Raw genomic sequence first — 19,508 nt, forward strand, 5'->3', positions numbered from 1 at the left:
CTTCTCAATCCATTAAACGTACATTAGTGATCAAAATGTTAAACGGAAACCAAGGATTTATTGCTTTAATTGGTTTAACTTCAACAGGTAGGTCTTGCTTAATCTTCCAATCATAATAGTTTATTGGGATTTTTATGGAATTAAACATGTTTTACTAGTTCAATCAATAAGCGGTCATTTTGCCCAACTAAGTTGACCAATCACAATTTTGACCAATCACAGTTTTACGTTCGTTGCGTCGGTCCTTGCCAACCTAACCATAAATCATGGTTAGAAACTTTTCGATTTAGTAAATAAACTTTACATCGCTCCAAATCATCAGTCCTTCCTTCGTCTGTCAGATGAAGCTCTTGCTGAAATATTTTCTTTGTTTTTTATAAATAAAATTAAATCAATTCTTGATTCACTAGAAAATGAAAATACTGCAGAAGTTACAACTGCTTCTGATAAATGTACTATATCTTATGATTTAACTAGGTCCATACAGTTTTCTCAGTTCGAACCTGCAAGCGAGGAGGAAATTTTAAATATTGTCAAAAATTTTCCCTCAAAATCGTGTGCACTTGACCCGGTACCAACTTCACTGATAAAGAAATGTACTTCTGCATTTATTCCATTAATCACACATATTGTAAATATGTTTCTTGAAAGTGGTTCTTTCCCAGAGTCTCTTAAAGTCACTCATGTTCGACCCACATTGAAAAAAATAGGTCTAGATCCCGAGATCCTGAAAAACTACAGACCTATCTCGAATATTAGTTTTTTTAGGAAAAATAATTGAGAAGGTTGTTTCTAAACGGATTTTGTCGCATGTACAAAACCATAACCTACTTGATCCGTATCAATCTGCCTACAAAGTGCATCATAGTACTGGAACGGCATTACTTCGTGTAATTAACGATATCCTACGTGCGATGGATGATGGAAAGTTAACTGCTCTAGTATAATTATATTTAAGTGCAGCATTTGATACGGTTGACCATTCTGTGTTGTTAAATAGACTCAGTACTTATATTGGTATTGAAGGAAATGCACTTGATTGGTGTCGGTCATATTTGGAAAAACGACCTCAACACGTATGTATTGGTGATGCTATCTCAAAAGCTTCTTTTTAAAATTTTCGGTACCACAAGGATCTGTTCTTGGGCCGCAATGGTTCACAATTTATTTACATCCGATACGGGATATCATTAGTAAATATGATCTGTACTATCATGTTTACGCTGATGATACTCAGCTTTATATTTCTTTTAAACCTACAATGACACACAGTGACATTTCTTTGGAATTGCTCTAACATTGTATCTATGAATTGATGAAAAACAACTTTCTTAAATTAAACGATGAAAAAACAGAATATATTCTCTTTGGATCAAAGCAGCAGTTAAAACAAGGCCATATAGATGGCTGCAGTCGCGTGCTCATTAGTGTTTACCGACCGACCGACCAACCTACCAACTGACCGAAATTACTTGTTTAAACATGTTTAAAAATGTTGAAATGTTTAAAAACATTTATATTTTTTTAATTTACACGTGCGTAGCCTGTCACTTTTGACGTGCTCGTATAACGTAATTTCAAGTTAAAAAGTAAGTCAAGAAAACAGAAATCGGGCAAAAAGAGTGCGCAATAACATTTTAACGCACTCATGGCAATTTTGTAAACGTTTAAAATTGCCTGAAACGTACTCTTATTTCATCGAAAATAAATTTTGAAAATTTTAAGCGCGCGTACGCATGCGTTACATGCGCTACGCACGTAATTGTATTGCCATATGATGATTTATGCCCGAAATTTATGAGTACCAAATTTTATTTAATTGTGATTCATGGTTGTGAAGATATGATTACAAACGTGATTTCGTTAAATCGTGCGTACACCGAGTAATTTTTTATTGCGCACCGTGAAAACATAACCACATCGATTCCTGGTTATAAGGAATATCTACTGTGAAAAATTGACTTAGCTAGATTAAACTGATATCAAGATAAGGTCAGAAAGCGATAAAACGCATAGTGATACCGGACCGACAGACAGACCGACAGACAGACCGACCGACCGACATAGTGAACTATATAGTCGCGTCCACACGACTAAAAACTGACACCAAGTTTTATTTACATTGGTGAAACCCAAATAGACCCGGCTAGGCAGGTTAGAAATCTTGGGGTTGAAATGGATGCGGGTATGACTATGATTCCTCATATCTCAAAAACTATTTCTACGTCGTCTTTTCACTTACGAAACATCCGAAGGATTCGCAAGTTTATTAATGAGGCAGCAGCTAAACAACTTGTTCATGCTTTTGTCACTTCACGACTGGATATGGGAAACTCATTGGTACATGGGCTACCACAAAAACAACTCCACAGGCTTCAGCTGATCCAAAATACAGCGGCACGAGTTTTTAAAAAATTACCAAGATTATGGACACATGGCTTCCTGTTAGGTACCGCATTGTTTTTAAAATATTACTCGTTGTTTTTAAGTCTATAAATGGCATGGCTCTTGAATATTATTTCTGACATGCTGAGGCTGTAGGCCTATGTTTACGAACGTAATATGCGTTCTAGTGATACGCTGCTTCTACATCAGCCAAGTCTCACCACTCATAGGGAAATAGAGCGTTAGTGCTCCTGTATGGAATGCTCTATCGAGCTCTATAAGATTTTGCAAAACAGTTGATACGTTAAAAAAATTATTAAAAACACATTTATTCATTAAGGCATATGGAAATCATGAGGTATAGTTTTTCCTGGCCATCATTATCTTTGGGGTGCCTCTGTCTTGGTTGTTGTCTCTTGTTATATATTGTGCTCTGGGAATGAATGATTACACTAAGTATTTCACTAAGAAATCAGACCATGTGCTAATGTTCAGCCATCTTGTAGAACTCCTTTATTAGTCTCCAATCCAGTCGTTAAATTGCTAATATGAATATATTACATTACTTCCTTCTTTTAAAATTGAGTCAAGTGATACAGGTATTGGTTTTGTAAAATACAGTATTAATTATAGTATGGCTATCTAATATAACATTCTAAAACTAAGTAACAATAAACATAATGCATATAACAAAAACAAGATCTTCTATATTTAAATTAACTATATAATGATTACATCTTATTTCCCTTTTCCTTTCTCTCTGTTTACATCAGATGTGGTATCCAACATCATGTGAGTAGGATGTATTATTTTAACCAATCGTCCTATTTTAACTTCATACTTTCTTGGACCTAATACCTTTATTACTATGCCATTTAGCCATTTATCTTGTCCTTTACCTTGTGTTCTCATGTTTTTCACTTTTACTTTGTCTGACACTGAAAAGATTCTTTCTGATTGTGTTTTAGGATCTTTATGTAGTTTTTGGCTATATTGTTTACATTCTATTCGTTCTGCTAAACTAGGATTTACTAATGACAGTCTTGTTCTTAAATTTCTTTTCAGAAATAATTCAGATGGTGTACACTTAGTAGTTGTATGAGGTGTCATTCTGTATCTGAATAAAAAGTTAGCTAGTCTAACTTTGATATTATCTTTTTTGCCTTCATCACTTGTTTTGTTAACGCCTCTTTAATTACTCTAACCGATCTTTCGGCAGCCCCATTTGTGGGTGCATGATAAACAGGTGAAAACGTTAATGCAATACCATTATTTTGGCAAAATATTTTAAAGTCTGTACTTGCAAACTGAGGACCGTTATCACAAACAATTTCCTCGGGTAAACCGAAACGTGCAAATATTAGTTTTAGTTCCTCAATGGTTCTAGTACTAGTGGTTGTTTTCATATGAACTACCTCTAACCACTTTGAGTGACTATCAATTAACACTAAGAAATTATCTTTATCCTTCTCACAAAAATCAATGTGAATTCTCTGGAATGGTCTGGCCATTTCCAAGGAATAAGTGGTGTGGTAGGTAAACTACTCCTAACACTTTGGCATGGATTACAACTCTTAACCATATTCTCAATATCTAGATCAAGCTTAGGCCACCACAGGTATGATCGGGCAATTGCCTTCATCTGGCAAATTCCAGGGTGTTCCCAATGTAATTCTGTTAGCATTTTATCTCGTAATTCAGTAGGAATAATAACTCTAGGACCCCATAATAGGCAATTTCCAACACATGTTAGCTCAAGCTTTCTCTGTACAAATGGTTTCAAACTATTATTTTCACTTAGAAGTTTACCTGCAGCCTCATTAGGCCATCCTTGCTTTACATAATTAAGTACCTTACTTAAAGTTTCATCTTTAATAGTCTTTCGTTCAATTTCATCTGCTTTGATTGGAAAGTCTTCATCAATACTGATACTGTAGATCGCATGTTCAAGTTGTTGGGTTTCTTCTTTATGCGGTAAGCGCGATAATGCGTCTGCCACTGCGTTATCCTCTGAACGTATGTATTCTATTTCGTAGTTGTATTCGTTAAGTAGTAACGCCCACCGTTGGATTCTACTAGCTGCCACTACCGACACCTCGGTGGTTGGACCTAGTATCTTAGTTAATGGTTTGTGGTCCGTACGAATCATAAATTTTCGACCTATGAGATACTTGTTAAAGCGCTTGATTCCATAAATAATTGATAACGCTTCCTTCTCGAGCTGTGCATAACCTTGTTCACTCTTTGTTAGCGTTCGCGATGCGTAATGAATGGGTCTCTCTGTATTATCATCCATTATGTGCGAAATAACAGCACCTATGCCATAAGGACTAGCATCAGTACACAAAATTAATGGTCGCTTTACATCATAATGTGTTAAATACAAATCTGAAGTTAGTTGTTTCTTACACCAGTCAAATGCGTTTTGGTGATCCGCTGTCCATTCCCACTCTACGTCATCTTTCAACAGTGTATTTAATGGTTTCAATACTGTAGATAAGTTCTGTAAGAATTTCGAATAGAACTGCACCATCCCTAGGAAGGATCTTAGTTGTTTGGTGTTTTGTGGCTGCGGAGCCTCTTTAATCGGTTTGATTTTGCTATCAACCGGAGATATACCATGTTTGTCGACTCGCAATCCCAAATACACTACTTCGCTTTCCAAAAATTTGCACTTGGAAGTTTTTAGTTTTACATTGTTGTCTTTGAAACGTTTAAATACAGTCTCTAATACTCTTAAGTTCTCGGCTTCGGTTTTCGTATGGATCAAAACATCATCTTGATTGCATAAGCAACATTCAATCCCTGTTAACATCTTATCCATTTGTTTTTGGAACAGCTTTGATGCAGGTTTAATTCCATACGGCAGTTTGTTAAACGAATACAGACCTTTGTGTGTGTTTATAGTTACAAACTCTTTACTCTCTTCGTCAATATTCAACTGTGTGTACGCATGTGATAAGTCAAGCTTTGTAAATACACGTTTTCCTGAAAGTTCAGAGTACAAATCATCAGCACTGGGTAAGCTGTATTCTTCATCTGTTACATGTTGGTTTATGGTAACACTATAGTCCCCACAAATTCTAACAGTACCGTCGGATTTAGGAACCACTACTATAGGTGATGCCCAATTTGATTTTTCTACTTTCGTTAGTACATGTTCATTTTCTAATCTAACCAACTCTCTTTCTACTTTAGATTTCATTGCATATGGTACAAATCTAGCTTTACAATATATGGGTTGAACATTTTGTTTCATGTTAATATGAACTTTTTCTCCTGTAATACCTTTCTTATTAGACTCAAACAATTGTGCATGTTCTTTTAACACTGCCTGTAACTGAGAATTATCTCACAAATTTACACCTTTATCTTTTTGCAGACTATTTACATTTCTGGAATTTAAGTTTTGGGTTATTTTTGACCAGTCTAGTTTAACCACATTAAGCCAATCTACACCAAGTAAAGTCGGTTTAGCTTTATAGTCAGCTACGTTAGCACTCAGATAGTGTATGACATTTTGTTTGTCAACAACTTTACACTTAATTTTTCCAATTAACTTAAGTTTCTCACCACTGTATGTTCTAAGAGGAATAACATCTGGGTCAATTTTAATAATGACTAAAATATTTGTTGTAGGTATCAATAGACATTATAGTATCATCAGCTTGAGTATCAATTAGCATTTCAAGATTAACATCATTTACGTTTAAAATGGTTTTGAAATGACTTCTATCTATCTTATTATTACTTAATACAAACATTGAATGATCACTGTCGCTATCATCTGAGAACCCTCGTTCTGTTTGATTGACACGTCTAGCTCGTGCTCGTGTACTTCCTGTTTGATTACCGCGTCTTCTATTACCACCGCGTGAACCTTGGTCGTTATATCTCTGGTTGTTTCTACCACGTGAAGAATTTCCCTTGTGTGTACTCTTTGAATATAGTCTGGTAGTTGAACCAACAATATAGGCCCTACCCGGAAGAAAATGGTACAAAGCAAATTTTTTTACATCATTAGAAGCGCAATTTTATGGAGAACAACATATCCAAAATCGACAAAAATCCAGCTTGGGGAAAACATTTTAGTTACGTTTTTCTACTGCCTCCTCTACGGGCCTAGTAATTAACACAGGGACCTGAAATGCATTGCCAGCCTTATCTAGCACAGTCAGTGACTAGGCCTAGGGCCTAGGCCTACCTAGGCTAGGAGTGTCAAGTAGCAATTAGTTTTACTCAAATTATTTACTATATTGTACATTGCCTAAAATGTCTACAAATATTAATAAAATGATTATTTGTTTACCAATCTTCAAACATTTTGTGTTCAGGTTTGTAGTTATAGCCTACTTACAAAGTTAAAATAAGAAATCTGATTTACCACACACAATCATCACACACACACAGTGTAAATCTGTGACCTTTATTTAACCTAAGGGCATTGCCTAGCTAGCAATGTAAGCTTAATTCTGATTGGTGTATTTAGTATTTTGTATGCAAACTTCATCTATTAGGCCAATCAAAAAAGTTAATATACATTTAGGTTTTTTAAATTATTCATTTTCTGAAAAACTTTTTTGAGCATGGTTTTTTATGTTAGTTAGGATGTTTTCGGTATTAAACAAAATCTTATGAATAATATTATTTATTAATATCTAATTAGCAGTTTAAGTTATATATTTTATATATATAATTTGTGTAAAATGTCTAGTTAAGCTACATTTAGATATTGGTAGAGCCTAAAAGATCAGACACATCATAGGTCTACAGCAGTGAGAATAATTTTTGATATCAATACAAAAGTCAAAGATGGAAAATATTAATGTCTATAACAACTTTAATGAAGACCATTGTGTGATATGTACACTTGGCTTTGAGTATGATGTTGTGCCAGTCAATGTAACAAGAAAGGAAATTCTCACCATGATTGAGTTCAGTAAAAAACGTGGACATTTAGATTTGTTAAATTATTTAACTGAATGTGCCAAGTCCACACCAATTGGTAAAGTATTAGTTCATAAGAAATGTCGTGGAAAATTTACAAATGAAAGAGTTCCAGTTTGGCGTGATGAAGAATGTGAGGATGATGTTTCAAGTGTGAAAAGGCTACGATCTAATGATTTACCATTCAACTGGAAGAGAGATTGTTTTTTGTGCGGGAAATCCACCACAGTTGATACTAGGCATCCAAATAGAACACCACGTGTACATATTGTTACAACATTACCGATTCGTGGTAGACTTTTGGAGAAATGCGCAGCACGAGCAGACTCTTGGGCTTCTGAAATTGAAAAGCGTCTGCATGGATGTATAGATCTAGTTGCAGCAGAAGCTGTTTATCATCATGATTGTTTTTCACGTTATATGCTAAAGAAAGAGCTCTCATCAAAGACGATGTAAAAAAGCAGCAAGGAAGGCATGAACACCAAGAAATGCTGCAATGTTTTGAAAAACTGTGCCAGTGGCTGGAATTAGACGCTGGTGCAGAACTCTACAGTCTTACAGAATTACACACAAAGATGAGAGAGTTAGCTGAAGAGTCTATAATATACTCAGTTAAAAGACTAAAACAAAAGCTAGAAGAACGTTACAAACAATTTATTTTCTTTGCGGAGGTTGAAGGACGTGGGAATATTGTTTGTTTCAAAAACATGGCAAAGTACATACTTAATGAGAAATGGTACTCGGAGAGAAAACAAAACATTGAAGATGAATCAGAGCGAATTGTATGTGCTGCAGCAAATATCTTACGAGCAGAAATAAGAGAAAGTAAATACAACACTGAATCATATCCCATGAATGAAGACATCGGCAATATTGAACGAGGCAAAATCTGGATACCCCGTCAATTACAAACTTTTTTGAAATATTTGATTCCATCAGAACTGAAGCAGAACACCATCGGTCATACTATTGTGCAGGCAGCCCGTCCAAGAACGGTTATAACCCCAACTTTATTTGGATTAGGTGTGGAGATGGATCATGTATTTGGATCGAAATGGCTAATAAATGAACTTTCAAGATTAGGATTCTCAATTAGTTCTGATGAGGTAACCAGATATAAGCAATCTGTAATTCAAAGTGAATCAATGGAAAACCTACTTTCAGAATACTTTCCTGGAACATTCACGCAATGGGTTGGTGATAATGTTGGTGATAATGTTGACCATAACGTAGCGACACTAGATGGACAAGGGACATTTCATGGTATGGGCATCATAGCTGTGTCAACCCCAAGCAGTGGAAGATTACTTACATCAAAGTCACGACAAATATGTAGACAAAATCGGATGAAAGTAAATGACTTGACCAATAACAAGGGTGTGCCAATATACCAGTTCAACGGTGTACAGAAACAAGGACTGGCTTCAATCACATTTAAACCTCTTCTTCATTTACAAACTCCATATACATTGCCACCAGAACTTTATTCTAACTTACTCTGGCATTCTGGATGGATGTTCACCAACGCAACAAAGCCGAGACCGAATTGGTCGGGATTTATGCAAACTTTGTTTTCTACAAATTCCACAGCAAAATCCGAGGTGCTGATGTTACCAATTATTGACTTAAATCCCACAGATGAGACGTGCATATATTCAACTTTGTTATACATAGAAAATCAAGCACGGGCATTACACATACAGACCCCATGTATAACGTTCGACCAACCGCTGTGGCTTAAAGCTGTTGACATCATTCAGTCTAAATCTATGAAAATAGTTTGTAGGCTAGGAGGTTTTCACCTCATGATGAGCTTTTTGGGATCGATGATGAAGGACTCTGGATTAGAAGAAGCTATGGAAAAAGTATATGGCTCTAATGCTGTTCTCCACATTATGTCTGGGAAAGCCGTTTCCAGGGCATTACGCGGACATTTCCTGGTTGAGGCAGCATTAGTGAATATACTAATGCAGACCGTTTTGAAATCCAACTCTGGATACCCACTGCAGGAAGTTGAGGAGATAGAAACTGATGAGATATATGACCTACCATTCACTTCTCATGATGCCAATATCCAAAATGATGACAGTAATGTTGAATATAATGTAAATGTTGACATTCAAGATGATGATGAATTAGGAAATGAAGAATCAATTCAATCAACTATTGATATTGATGAAGTAATGCCAACTGACGGAAAAGTAACCATCGATGATGTTGAAAAGCTACGTGTATTGTATACTGGCATAATGGATAAGGTAATACCTATTGGCGAATCTGCTGATTCATATGAGTTGATGAAGTTAGACGAAGCTATGAGAAAATTTAAAGATGAACTTGCTGAATCAAGGACAGCAAAGCTATGGTTGCAATATATAGAGTATGTTGAAATACTCAAGCTATTTATCCGATCGGAAAGAACTGGAAACTGGAACTTGCATCTTGTAGCAGTGGGCAAGATGATGAATTTATTTGCTGCAACTGGTCATATTAACTATGCAAAAAGTTCCCGACTGTACCTTCAATTAATGTTAGAATTACCCAATGAATATCCTTGGCTTCATCAATGCTTTGCTGAGCATGGATGTCATACTGTTCGCAGATCTGATAGATTTTGGGCAGGTATATGGACTGACCTGACTATAGAACAAGTAATAATGAGATCCATAAAGAGCAGAGGAGGACTAACAAGAGGTAGAGGCATGACTGAAACTGCTCACTTGCAATGGATATACAGCATGCACAAATGTGCTGGGGTGCATGATGCCATGACAACAATGACCAAATTGAAGCATAGGACAAGTGAGCAACATATTGAAATGAGTACCTCACGACGAAATCGGGATTATAAAGACCTTCTGAGTATCCAGGAGTGGTTCACTCACCATCAGCCCTTTAATTCAAATGTACACACATTAAGATCATTGTCATCTGGATTAATTTCAACTGATGGTGATGGTATAAATTGTGACAGAACTGAGGAAATAGGACAGAGAATTCTTAAAAAATTAGATAATGTGGTTGTAGTAGAGGCATCGATTAAACGTAGCGAGCAAGTGCATTCTTTAGATCACCTGCAACCAGGAATCAAATTGGATAAGCAGACAGTTCACATCAATCCAACAGTACTCTTCACTCGATTGATAGCAATAGTGCAAAGAGAGGAGGACATGACCTCATATTTTAAATATGAACTTACAACTGTTCCAACTTCTCTCTTTAAGGACAATTTCATGAGGAAACCAAACAAGGCACAACTAGGAAATGTACTTATAAAAGATACACAATCACTTACACGAAACCAACATACAATGTATGTTTTAGATGGAGGAGCTCTTGTACACAGATTTAAATGGGCAAAAGGGGCAACATATAAAGATATAGCCATGCAGTATGGAGATGCGTAAAAAATGTGGAGATTCATGCATTGTGTTCGATGGGTATGAAAAGGGACCATCAATAAAAGACCATGAGCATCAAAGGCGTGTTGGAAGAACATCCGCCGATATTCAACTGAATGAATTAATGCAAGCACATCGTAATCAGCACATATTTCTATCGAACGAGAAAAATAAATGTCAATTCATTGAATTGTTAAGCTGCTACCTCAAAAAAGATGGGCATGTAGTTCATACAAGTACCGGAGATGCTGATACAATGATTGTTTCATTTGCTCTAGAGTACGCACGGCAAGGGCAAACTGTTGATGTGGTAGCCGATGACACAGACGTGCTTGTGTTGCTGATGTACCACTTTAACCCAACTATGGCAGATATATACTTCCATTCTGAAGCGAAACAGTCATATAATAAAGAACTAAAGTTGTGGAAAATTCTTGATCTTGTCAAGAATACTGGCAATGATGTAACATCACATTTGTTATTCGCTCATGCTTGGAGTGGCTGCGATACAACATCTGCCATATTTGGCCAAGGAAAAACTAGTCTTCTGAAGAAAATCCGTAGTTCCAAGGAATTACAACAGTTATCTAAGTCAATTAGTGATGAGAGTGCAACAGTAGAAGATATTGGAAAAGCTGGACTTGAAGTATTCAAAATAATCTACGGTGGCAAAAACTGTGAATCTTTAAACAACTTACGGTATGTGAAATTTATGGAAATGATAGCATCAAAATCGTCTATTGAGCCTCAAAAACTTCCACCTACAGAGAGAGCAGCATATTTCCATAGCCTGCGGGTACATTTACAGATACTTGTGTGGTCAAAACTAAATACTGACTTGGACCCTTTACAATGGGGTTGGAAATGCGAAGGAACCCATCTAACTCCAATCATGACAGATTCTGCTGCAGCACCAGACACATTACTAAAGTTTGTTCGTTGCAAGTGCAAATTATCATCCAACAACCCATGTGGTACAAATTTATGTTCATGTCGTAAAAATGGACTGAAATGCGTAACATCATGTGGAGATTGCAGAGGGGACAGTTGTAAAAATTCAGAGGAATTGGTTGTTGATGAATCAGATGAAGACTAGTAAAAAAGAATGGTATGGCCTAATTTTATAATTAAGTCGATTTTATTACAAAATGTTCCATCTTCCATCTAAATTGTTTATGGTTTCAAAATGATCTCTTTAATGTCGTTTATTTTAAAAACTTGTCATTAGTATGAATAGAAATGTTCACTTTACGAACAATTTAAGACAAATTTTAAATTTGTACACCCAGTATTTATTGAGATATCGAAATATGAGGTCAAAGGTCAAGATGTCAAGAAATAAACTTTCCCGCCATTTTTTGTTGTCATAAGAGCAAATAGAAATATGTACATAACAAACAATTAGAGACCAAATTAAAGACTCTGCAGTTAGCGGTTTCCAAGATACGATCATAATGACTGTAAGAGTGGTTTTTTAAGTAAATTGACAAAATAAAAGTAAAACGCGTCTAAAAAATTTTCCCCAAGTTGGATTTTTGTCGATTTTGGATATGTTATTCTCCATAAAATTGCGCTTCCAACGATGTAAAAATTTGCTTTGTACCATTTTTTTCCCGGTTCAACCCTTCAACTACCAGACTAATAACACTGTGCTGCGTAATGTCCTACTCTTGAACAACGATAGCATATTCTATTGCTAGCTGGACACTGTGAAGCGGTATGGCCTGGTGTAGAACCACACTTATTACATTGCTTCGATTGAGTTATTTTATTAACTGAATGATCTGCCTTAGTCTCGCCACTACGACTAGGCATACTACTACTAGTATTATCACCGTTCTCCATTTCATTAGATTGTTTAGTTGTTAGTTCATTTGTCCTACCATGTAGAAGTAACTCATCTAATGTACATCCACCCGTTTTCAAACCAAATTTTCTTAGCTTAGAATCTGTTGTCGATTGAATAATATGTGATTTAATCTCTCCACTAATATCATGGAAATCACACTTATGAGCTTGTTCACGTAGTCTAATGTGATACACGTCAATGCTCTCACCTTTTTTTTTGCTGTAACTTTCTAAATTTCGATCTTTTAAATTCACTGTTCGATGATGGTAAGAAGTAATTTTTCAAAGCTTCTTTTGCCTGTACGTATGTCGTACCTTTATTTGGTAGCATTTCAAATGTGTTAAAGTTACCTGGGCCAATGAAGTGTAGCAGTAGTGCTCTCTTCCTTACGTCAACAGTCACGTTCGCCGCCCCTAAGTAGTTATCAAACCTGGCGATCCACCATCTCGCCCATTCTTGTATGGTTGGATCAAAATACTCCACCGATATGTCAAATTTAGACATTATTGCTTACTTATAATATTCACGGAGTTCACTTATCCACAATTCTCGTCGCCAATGTTATATATTGTGCTCTGGGAATGAATGATTACACTAAGTATTTCACTAAGAAATCAGACCATGTGCTAATGTTCAGCCATCTTGTAGAACTCCTTTATTAAGGGTCTTTCACACCTGTTCCGGCACGGTTCCGGTCCGGCGAATCGAACATCAATGTTTCGTTTTCACGCGGCTATGCGCCAATCGATATGCGCGTAGCCGCGTGAAAACGAAACATTGGCGTTCGATTGGATTTTCCGGCGCCGGACCGGAACCGTGCCGGAACAGGTGTGAAAGACCCTTTAGTCTCCAATCCAGTCGTTAAATTGCTAATATGAATATATTACATCTCTGAGCACCCGGTCGCTTGTGGCAAGGCAAATGTGTATCCTGCTCTTTTGTTTGGTCACCTAGGTAGGGGTCCGGGACCGCGACAGAACGAGAACGGATGGGGACCCTCCAAAGAAATTGCATTTTATTTGTCAGGAATTTGTATGATTTGTATTTTATTTTTTAAATGCGCCCTGAGTACTTTTGAGTGGTATGTGTGTTGAACCCACAAATGTGAAAACGCCCACAAATGTGGAAATAACCACAAATGTGAAAATAACCACAAATGTGAAAACGTATCACCCACAAATGTGAAAACAACCACAAAATGTGAAGACGCATCACCCACAAATGTGAAAAAAAACCACAAATGTAAAAAACGCATCACCCTCAAATGTGAAAACAGCGCCCAGAAATGTGAAAACAACCATCGCCCACAAAATGTGATAACGCCCACAAATGTTTTAAAAAAGAGAGACTTTTTCGCCCACAAATGTAAAAAAAAAATCATATCAAATTTATTGCTAGGCCCAAACAATTTTGATCGAGTTAATGTTAATGTATTTATATACATTGTATTGAGTTGTTCCAACACTTGTGTGTTCACGATACGTCTGTTAGGGTCGTTGTTAACGCGTTGGATTATTACCATTTTGCTGCTCGTGCGCGCGATATTTGCATTGTGAACTCGTTGGTTTAATGTACGTAATAGTTCAAGACAATATTGTTATTTGCTGCGCGCGTGCACGATACTTTTAGTACAGTCACATATGTAAGGAAAACTAGCTCCAGCTCGATATTTGTGCCAAGATAGATTTTATTGACTAACTTTGTTATTCTTGTGTTGCTGAATTAAAAAAAGTTAGGTGCCATTTTTTTCGACCACTCCTTCAGCCGCTATTTTGTATTTCAAAATGGCCGACATTCCACACTGAACTTTGTCATCCACAAGGGTCATCCATAAAGGTCAAACGGTCAACATTTTAATTTTCTCAAATACTTTACTGTTTGGTATCGTAGGATAGCTTTTTTTAAAATTCTGAATACAGTTTTACTAATATCTATTCGATTTTCCTTTGTTTATTGTCATAATTTTCCAATATGTAAATAAATTGTTTTTAAATGTACAATGAAAAATGTCTCCTTCGTATTAAGATAAATACGGTTTTTCTTATTGGTTTTACAATTCATTCAAATGTTGGTAACATTCATCTGGTTATAATAACAATTTCAGTGCGTGAAAATACTTTAGTATAAGTTAAGTTTAACTATCAAGATCCTCGATATGCCCGGTTTTCGCATTGCAAGTAAAAAACAAGATCAAACAACCATTTGCTTTGCAGGTAAATTAGTTGCGACGCAAACATGTTGTTTGATCTTGGAGGTAAAGTCATTGATTTTAGTACCTTTTATTCGAGCAAGTTCATACAACTACTACAGCAGAAACGTAACTTTGAAAAGTAATCTAGATTTGTCTTATCTGCTAGTTAATGTAGTTTTATTTATATCCAGTGCAGTGGTGTCTATGTTTCCTGCCAATAGCGTGGTTGCATGTTGTAAGCCTATATATATATATATAAAAAAATCAAGATCAAATAAGTTAAAACTGCCTCAATATAGATTTATTTAAACGACATGTTTCGGGCATAGCCCATCATCAGGTGAAGAGAATTGTAACAAAGGGTAACATATATAAGTCACAAAATTACATAATAAAACAAATCAGCCAATCAAAGATGTTAACAAACAAAAGGCATAGTTATAAAGGCACGCCTCCAAAAGCTATGTGTTACCCTTTGTTACAATTCTTTTCACCTGATGATGGGCTATGCCCGAAACATGTCGTTAAAATAAATCTATATTGAGGCAGTTTTAACTTATTTGATCTTGATTTTTTTCTATATCCTGCCTATGCAGCTCTTTGATTTATATATATATATATATATATATATATATATATGAATACTACAATATAATACATTACAATTATAATATATTACGTGAATAAAAATACGATAAGATGAGGGCGTATCAATTTGATCTCTGTTGCGCGTGTGTACAACTGAGGACTAGTGCTGTTCCGCCGTACCTAGTCTGGGTTCCAGACGGACTTTTGTCTGAATATTAGTAAAAAGATAAATATTTTGGCACATATGGCGTTTCATACGTATACTACTTGATTTTGGATACAAAAATCGCGGTCGAAATAAATCAAATAAATAAAAAAAAAGATAATACAGACTTGGGGCAAGTCTACGCCGTACCACGCCGAGAATGTTAAAGAGTCGCTATCCAATCGAGTTTGAACAATACCATGAAAGCCCCAGTGGTCTAATGGTTAGGGCAACTGCATATCAAGCAAGCGGTCCAAGTTCGAGTCTCGGTTGGGGCGACTTTTTCTCATTCTCACAGATTTCCTCATCTTTATCGTTTCAAATTAATTAATTAAATTTCAGTATATCACCGGGCGGTTTCGAATTAATGTTCATTGCCTAATGTGTTTATATATATAAAAGTATCTCTTCGGAGATCCCGCCTCGTGAATAAAAATACTGAAAGATGAGGGCGTATCAATTTGATCTCTGGTGCGCGTGCGTACAACTGAGGACTAGTGCTGTTCCGCCGTACCACGCCGAGAATGTTAAAGAGTCGCTATCCAATCGAGTTTGAACAATACCATGAAAGCCCCAGTGGTCTAATGGTTAGGACATCTGCATATCAAGCAGGCGGTCCGAGTTCGAGTCTCGGTTGGGGCGACTTTTTCTCATTCTCACAGATGTCCTCATCTTTATCGTTTCAAATTAATTAATTAAATTTCAGTATATCACCGGGCGGTTTCGAATTAATGTTCATTGCCTAATGTGTTTATATATATATATATATAAATTAATTTATGTACACATTCTTATATTATATATATTGCATATTTGTGTGACCATGAAGACAGGATAGAAAACAGCTCACATATACTGTGTATAATTAGTCGAATAATCTTCCACCGTTTCAGATGATAACATAATTTATTGAATATACAATTAAATCGGTGGCATATGCTATTCATAAGAATACAAATACGAACAACAAACAGATACAATGGGATCATGCCCGAGAACAATAAAATAAAAATAATAATTCAAAACGCACCGATGACTGAAAGCCGATTCCATCCTACCGGTGTGTGGTCGAAGCCGGTCGCACTTCGCTCTTAAAAAAAAAACCACTGAATTTTTTATAAATAGGCCTATAACTGAGAAATGCAGTAAAAGTAACAAAATTAAATACACATTTATAAAAGGGAATTCAATAACTGAAATCGTTACATACACATTTATAAGGTGTCTGTAGTTGTAGAGTGTTAAAAGATGTCGTTTTTTCTCAAACTAATTTGAATATTGCTGGAAAGCGGATATTGTTTCCAACAAATATAGTTTGATTAATTATTCTATGTGACTTTTAATAATAACAACGTAGTTTGGATTTATATTGCGATAATCACAAACCATACGTAAAAATCAAAGGGAACTTTTAGACGTTAAAAACACCGTAATTCGTTTCTTTACCATATCGATTGGTAGTTTGTAAAGGTAGTTGATATGGGGTTAAAAGGCATTCGCCTAAACTTTCCCATTATAACTAAACTAAACTAAAAGGCAGGGTGTGTGACCGAAACGGCCGCCGACTGAAACGGCCGCCAACATTTTCTATGGGACGCCAATACCGCCGCAGGCAGCAGTAGAACACTGACTTTTCTTTATTTCGTGTAAACTTTTTTTGAGGAAAACTAATTGATTAAATTTTTTTTTTAAACTTCTTAAGACTTTTTCACTGTATAATAATATCAAATGCAAACATTCTGCTTGCTGCACTTCATCTGACGTTCAAAGAGACAGGCATGCCAATTAACATTGGCATTGTGCACAGATGACTTTATATTGTGTGGTACCCGCTTTGACAAAAATAACACTGTTATACAAATTATTTTGAACGCTACGCAAATGATACCATGACCCGTAGCATTTTCTTTTTCCGAAAAACAGAAATTTAGACCATGGAGGTTATACCTCCATGTTTAGACTACTAAAAATAAAATAGATTTAGAATTTAAAAAGCTATCCAACGAAACAAAACAATACGGTGGCCTATAAGTGTCACGGCAACTTTCAAAAAATATCACGGCAATTTTTTCAAAAAAAGCCACGGCAATTTGAAAAAAACCACGGCAATTTGAAAAAAGCCACATCAAATTAAAAATAAAACATCACAGCAAATTAAAAATAAAACATCGCGGCAATTTAACAAAAATACCATGGCAACTTAAAAATTAAACATCTCGGCAAATTAGTATTGAAACACCACGGCAAATTAATAATGAAACACCACGGCAAATTACAGAATGCCACGGCGGAAGTGAGTTACCACGGCGGAAGTGAAACCTTTGGAATCTTCGATTTTTTCTGAGGTAAGTAATTATTTGTGCATCCCATTGATGTAAGTATTATATTAATTTATTTAAATACAGCAGTTTACGTGTTTATTGCACTCTTCTTGAACTTTCTAGGCCGGGCTAGACCATAGGCCTTATTACAAGGTAGGCCTAGACCCTATAACATTCTACAATGTTTTAATATATTTACAGTAATCTGTTTTTTATATAACAAGTTTTTTTTACAGTAGACCTACCTACTACTGTAGGCCTTAGGCTAGTAGTAGGCATAGCTAGGCCTAGTGCAATAAACACGTAAATGCTGCAGTTAAATAAATTAATATAATAATATTTACTTCAATGCAAAAATAATTACTTACCTCAGAAAAAAATCGAAGATTCCAAAGGTTTCACTTCCGCCGTGGTAACTCACTTCCGCCGTGACATTCTGTAATTTACCGTGGTGTTTCATTACTAATTTGCCGTGGTGTTTCAATACTAATTTGCCGTGGTGTTTCATTTTTAAGTTGCCGTGGTATTTTTGTTAAATTGTCGCGATGTTTTATTTTTAATTTGCCGTGGTGTTTAATTTTTAAGTTGCCATGGTATTTTTGTTAAATTGTCGCGATGTTTTATTTTTAATTTGCCGTGATGTTTTATTTTTAATTTGCCGTGGCTTTTTTCAAATTGCCGTGGCTTTTTTCAAATTGCCGTGGCTTTTTTTGAAAGTTGCCGTGATATTTTTTGAAAGTTGCCGTGACACTTATAGGCCACCGTAAAACAAAGATGTGATTTTATAACAGTATATTTCACCTTTATTCACGGACTATATAGTTATTTTGATTTTAAATAACTCGGAAACTTGACATTGAAGTTAAGTGTAATCCAGTACCGTACTTATATTCAGTATTACTGTAAGATAATATTATATAATATAATATAAAATATAATATAAAACATATAAATTACTATGTAACTATGCGTTTATTGATATGGGTGTAATGGAATAAAATGATCAGTATTACATTTCCTTTCCAATGATACCATGGATGACCAACTTTAGTGTGGACCGTCGGCCATTTTAAAATAGAAATTGCGGCTGAAAGAGTGGTTGAAAAAAATGGCACCTAACTTTTTTGGATTCAGCATCTCAAGAATAGTGAGTCATATGGCCGAGCGGTTAAGGCAGGGACGCCGTTTACCAACAACAACATCGGCAAGGGTTCGAGGCCGACTCGCTCCTAGTTCTGGTGGTGGAACAAGTCTTCTCGGATAAGGACTATAAACCGTAGGTCCAGTGTACACAGTTATAACCTGTGTGTACTTTAAAGAAACCCAGTTCATTATTTGAAAAAGAGTAGGCGGTTACCCCGGTGAACTGGTTCACACAATAGCCCCTGTATCAGGGGGATTACCACCTATCTGATAGGACAGTGATTATATATTATCTGATAGGACAGTGATTAATTCACTATTGGTAATCCTTGGCCACATTGCCTAAAGACATAAAATAATAAATAAAATAAATAATAACAAAATTAGCTAAAAGAAAATCTATTTTGGCACAAATATCGAGCTGGAAGACATAATAACCCGTACTATTAAGGTCAAGGCCATATTATATCATTGTTAC

At 35.8% G+C, this 19,508-nt stretch overlaps 1 protein-coding gene across 1 annotated transcript in view; it reads left to right on the top strand.

The window, feature by feature from the left end:
- Positions 1–19,508, top strand: part of LOC140056976 (cell adhesion molecule CEACAM8-like) — a 26,395-nt gene continuing 6,887 nt past the window's right edge. Inside the window, exon 1 of the mRNA XM_072102506.1 lies at positions 1–87. Within this exon, the coding sequence (XP_071958607.1) occupies positions 36–87 (52 nt within the window). The 5' untranslated portion in view covers positions 1–35. The remainder of the gene's footprint in view (positions 88–19,508) is intronic.

This window comes from Antedon mediterranea, chromosome 8 (genome assembly GCF_964355755.1).
Source record: "Antedon mediterranea chromosome 8, ecAntMedi1.1, whole genome shotgun sequence".
NCBI classification, from domain to species: Eukaryota; Metazoa; Echinodermata; class Crinoidea; order Comatulida; family Antedonidae; genus Antedon; species Antedon mediterranea.